Here is a 4995-nt window from a genome sequence, read left to right as displayed (position 1 = left end):
TACAGTCATTGATTAAGTTGCCCCATGGTAAGTAGGTATTACTCTGCACAGTTATGCAGTCATTGATTCTTTTGTGCCTTCCTTGTTAGTGATCAGAATGAACATCCCATTAAAAAGAGCCTTGGTCTTGTGACTTGTTTTGGCCAAAGGAAGGTAGGTAGATGTGATACATAACACTTCTAATAAAACATTTAATGGACTTGGCGTGTGTGGAGAGGGATTCCTGGCGGTGCCTATCTTTAGTTCCTACACCACAGTATCTAATTCATTGATCTTTTACCTCTGAGAGAAAAGCCACATGAAATCAAGAGGAACTGGGCCCAAACAAGCCAGGAGAACCTAGCAAGAGGCCTCAGCTAATCACAAACCCTTCTGAAATATCAGAAGGATTGCTATCACACAGGAAACAAAGTAAAAGAATATCAGAATATGTGAAATGTTATTACCCATGACAAGAAGGTACTATAAGCAAGAAATTATAAGCTACTGAACTTTGGGAGTTACTTATTATTACAGCAAAAGTTGATTAATATACACAGTACAGTCGATAGCTCAACCACAAGCAGTATTTACAAAGTATAGCATCATAAATACCAATTTAATATTCAACCAGAAAGCTGAAATTTAAGAGGGCAGAGAAAGACAGAGAGCAAGAAGATTAAAACAAGCAAGTGCAAATATAAAATAGAAGGAAATCAATAATAGAAAAGACAAAAGTATATCATTTAGCATTATATGTATAAATTACAAAAAAAGCAATTAAAATAATTCAAAGTTTTGGTCTCAAGTGAGCTAGAATCAAATGTATTATGTATTTGTAGAATAGTAATTTACACTTTCAATTCCAGAAGTCATTGACAACATAGTACAGGGATGTTTCCTAAAGGTGAGATGTTATCAAAAGGCTGCCCTGCACACAGAGCTCTTAACTACATACAGTTATTATTTGTACCTGCAGCAGATTGCCTATGAACACTGTGTGTCCTCTTCCTAAGAGCTATTGCGTTTTAGCCACTTCATATTAGAGTCTCCCTTCTTTGTTGTTTTGTTGGTGGCATGGATGGGATCTGGGGTCTTGCGCATGCTGTATAAGCACTATACAGCTGTGCATGCCACACCTCCAAGGGCCCCTATGACCATTTCTATTTTCTTGTATAGAATCACAAAATAACAAGAAATCATTACTAGCAAATTTTACACCTTTGTTAGCTGTGATTTAACTGTTAAATATGTAGCAACTTTATATACAAAATAAGTTGCAAAGTAGTATATTCTGCAAAATAATTTAGTATAGTGGGGCAGTGTTTAAATTACTGGATTTATCAAAATTATGACAGATTTCCAGAAATATATTTCTGTACAAAACTCAACACACGAATGCACATAGTTACAGCACAACAGAAGACGGTGTACAAGTGAAACTCTGCTGTTACCTACAGATATCACTTACCATGCTCACGGCTTCTCTCCTTTATTACAGACAAATGGAAGCTATTTGGCTGTGGCAAGTTTCAGCTCCTAACTTAATTTACAAGGTGTACGATGCTCTCTAAGATGCCCTTGGCCAAGCTCCACTTAGAGTCGTAGCTGAGAGGCACAGCAGTGGGAAAGTGGCATTGCAGTGGAACAACAAATACATAAGAAATAACCGGCTACCCACAGCACCCATGGACGACATCGGCACAGCAGGGCTTTCCATACCTCTTCATCTGTCATATTCACATCCACAGTTTTCGATTTGATGGCTTTGGTTATATGGTCAATGTTGTTTTCCCTGCAGTAATCAAATATGTTTTTGTCTTCTTCCCTAATTAGAGTAAAAAAAAAAAAGCTGTTTGTTTGTCCTCCTGGATAAAACACAAAGATTACATATTCTTATCATAAGTTGTTCTCTGAAGATACAGACATTAATGGGTTTAGAGTGACAAGCAGAGCATTAGATTCCCAGTTGACATAATAAATCCTAAAAGGACTACAGTAAGGACTATAGTAAGGACTATAGTAAGGACTACAGTAGGACTGCAGTAGGACTGCAGTAAGGATTGCAGTAAGGACTACAGTAAGGACTACAGTAGGACTGCAGCAAGGACTACAGTAGGGACTGCAGTAAGGACCATAGTAGGACTATAGTACAGTAGGACTACAGTAAGGACTGCAGTCCTTTTAGGAAAGACTTCAGCTGCTCTGAAGTTGCCGAGGACTTTCTGCACCCTGTCCTGCCAGGTCACTTTCATGCACTGACAGCATTTACCTGTGACTTGGGCATTTCATTTAGAGCAGCACTGTGGTAACATGGCAATGTGGAGGGAGCAAAGTGAGGAAATGCTATTCTAAATATATCACATGAGGAAACTCATTTCATCTTTTTTTTTTTTGCCTTCATTCATACATATGTGTTCACAGTGTGAGGGCACACTTGTGTGTCAAGGCAAGTGTGCATATATGGATATCCTTCTTGATTGTTCTTTCATTTACATGAGGCAGGGTCACTTGCTGAGCCCAAAGTTCACCAATTCCATAAGTCTAGCTGACCAGCTTGCCCTAGAGCTCTCCTGACTCTGCCTCTTAAGTTCTGGGATTATGCCACACCTGCCCCAGGCCTGGAAGCTGAAATCACCCTACATGCTTGGGAGGCAAGCCCTTTCTCCACTCCCTTCTCTCGAGTCTTTATTCTTTACAATAATTTCATTTAACAGGCAAAGAGGTTAAATAACCTTGCAAATGGTACAACATTTACCAAATGTAAAAACAAACAAACAAACAAAGCTGTGGGGCTAGAGAGATGGCTCAGCAGCTTAGAGTGCATACTGCTTGCTCTTGAAGAGGATCTAAGTTAGTTCTTGGCAGCCTACAACTACCTGTAACTCCAGTTCCAGGGGCATCTGATACATCTGGTCTCTGTGACCCCTGCACTAAAGTGCATATACCACACCCCATGTACACATAGTTAAAAAAAAAAACAAAAAAAAAAAAACCTAGAGACAGAATTCACTCAGAGCAGCTGATTTTTAAATATATTTTCTATTACGTCATGTGCCTCCATTAGTCAGCTGCAGTCCATTCCAGAATGTATAGCAGACTCTTTTAGTATGAGGTCTTCAAGCTCTCTAGAATATTACCTAAAACTGGGGCTGGAGAGATGATTCAACAGTTAAGAATACTGGGCTGGGCAGTGGTGGTGCACGCCTTTAATCCCAGCACTTGGGAGGCAGAGGCAGGCGAATTTCTGAGTTTGAGGCCAGCCTGGTCTACAGAGTGAGTTCCAGGACAGCCAGAGCTATACGGAGAAACCCTGTCTCGAAAAACAAAACTAAACAAAGAAAAAAAACAAGAAACAAAAAACAAAACAAAAGAATACTGGCTGCTCTTCCAGCAGACCTGGATTTAATTCCCAGCACCCACATGGCTCACAACTGTTTCTGACTTCGGGCCCAGTGGAGCCAATGCCCTCTTCTGGCTTACATGGATACTACACACATATAGTGCACAGGCACATTCAGGCAAACACCTATGTACACATAAAATAAAGATAAATAAAACCTTAAAAATATTATATAAATTTACTCCTGTAATGCATTTTTGTGCATTTTTCTGGATCAGTGACTCAGAAAATGGCAATAAATAATTTAGAATACAAAAATGAACATCTCTAGTATGTGGACTGAAGTTTATGGTCAGGTATAAAAGAATGTTTTTATATTCCCAAATTAAATTAAATTATTTTTTTTTTTTTGAGATGAGGTTTCTCTGTAGCCCTGGCTGTCCTGAAACTCTTTCCATGGACCAGACTGGCCTTGAACTCAGATCTTCATGCCTCTGCCTCTTATGTGCTGGGATTAAAGTTGAATACCACCACCAACTGGCTATTAATGTGTTTTATTATGTTCAAGACCTTATGAGACCTTATCATCTATTCATTAAAAAAAAAAAAATCAAAACCCATCAGAACCTATCTATCTTAATAGACAATCTGAATAACTATGTAGAGTGAAAAAATTACTACAACCATAGCTAACTATCTTAAAACATACAACTTCGGAACAACCACACAAAGCCTTTCTGAAGCATCTAGTGTGCTTTATTGTGCACCTACTACATGAAGGCACAGGGTAAGGGTATGTCAACTGGAGATACAAGGCTAAACATGAACACAGACAGCATAGTTAAAATGATAAACCCTAAGCATCATTAGATAAGGCAGAACGTGTCCTTGGAAAAGGACTGAAGGAGAAAAAAAGGAATGGTCTGCTTCTATGTAGAGAAAGTGAGGTGAGCTTTAAGGACGAAACCATGTCTTGTTGCACAGAAATGAAAGTGTGTTTTAGATCCCTAAAAACAAAACTATGGAAAACTGAGGTCAAACCCTAGAAAAGTCTGTTTTTAAAATTATGGCTGTATATATTATTACTTTAGCTACAATTAGCTATCAATACCAATACTACTTCTGTTAAAAAGGACATTCCTATTTCCATTTGGGAACAACAGGCACCACTGGAATTCAAGAGGCCAGCTCCACTGTTGGAGAGAACGATCCTAAGTCTCTGGAACAACTGTTTTGACCTGGGGGTAATGGGGAGCTAGTGGTGGGGCACCCGGGTCACCACTACCTGGTAACATGCAAGGGTTACTCAGGGAGAGGGGATCTAGCAAGCTCCATTCTGAACCCAAGTCCCCGATGCACATCCACGCCTGCACCTTAGCACCCAGAGCAGCACAAGACTTACTCAGTTGTGTATCTTGTCTAATATATTTTTAGTGTTTCTAAGATGTGTTACCTATATCAATTATTTGGTTTGGTATGGTAATTTCTAAAGAGTAGCAGGCATTTTAAAATCTAATATCTGTTTATAATAGGCAGAGGCATCTAAAATAACACTACATGGTAAGATATTCAATTTAAATATAAAACTTTAATAAAATCACTGCAAGTGTGTAGGAAGCCACTTCATAAGCACATCGCCATTACAAAATGGCGATGACATTTGGCTTGCCGTT

The 4995-nt window shown here is 39.0% G+C and overlaps 1 protein-coding gene across 4 annotated transcripts in view; it reads right to left on the bottom strand.

Annotated features, from left to right (window-relative positions):
* Nucleotides 1-4995, bottom strand: part of Acbd6 (acyl-CoA binding domain containing 6) — a 142596-nt gene that overhangs the window by 69896 nt on the left and 67705 nt on the right. For all 4 annotated transcript variants that reach the window (XM_031385276.1, XM_031385286.1, XM_031385303.1 and 1 more), the window contains one exon: nt 1702-1807. In XM_031385276.1, coding sequence (XP_031241136.1) covers nt 1702-1807 — 106 coding nt within the window. The remainder of the gene's footprint in view (nt 1-1701; nt 1808-4995) is intronic.

This window comes from Mastomys coucha, unplaced genomic scaffold (assembly GCF_008632895.1).
Source record: "Mastomys coucha isolate ucsf_1 unplaced genomic scaffold, UCSF_Mcou_1 pScaffold1, whole genome shotgun sequence".
In the NCBI taxonomy this organism is placed as follows: Eukaryota; Metazoa; Chordata; class Mammalia; order Rodentia; family Muridae; genus Mastomys; species Mastomys coucha.
The sequence above is the reverse complement of the archived record's forward strand: the minus strand, read 5'-3'. Positions and strand labels throughout refer to the sequence as shown.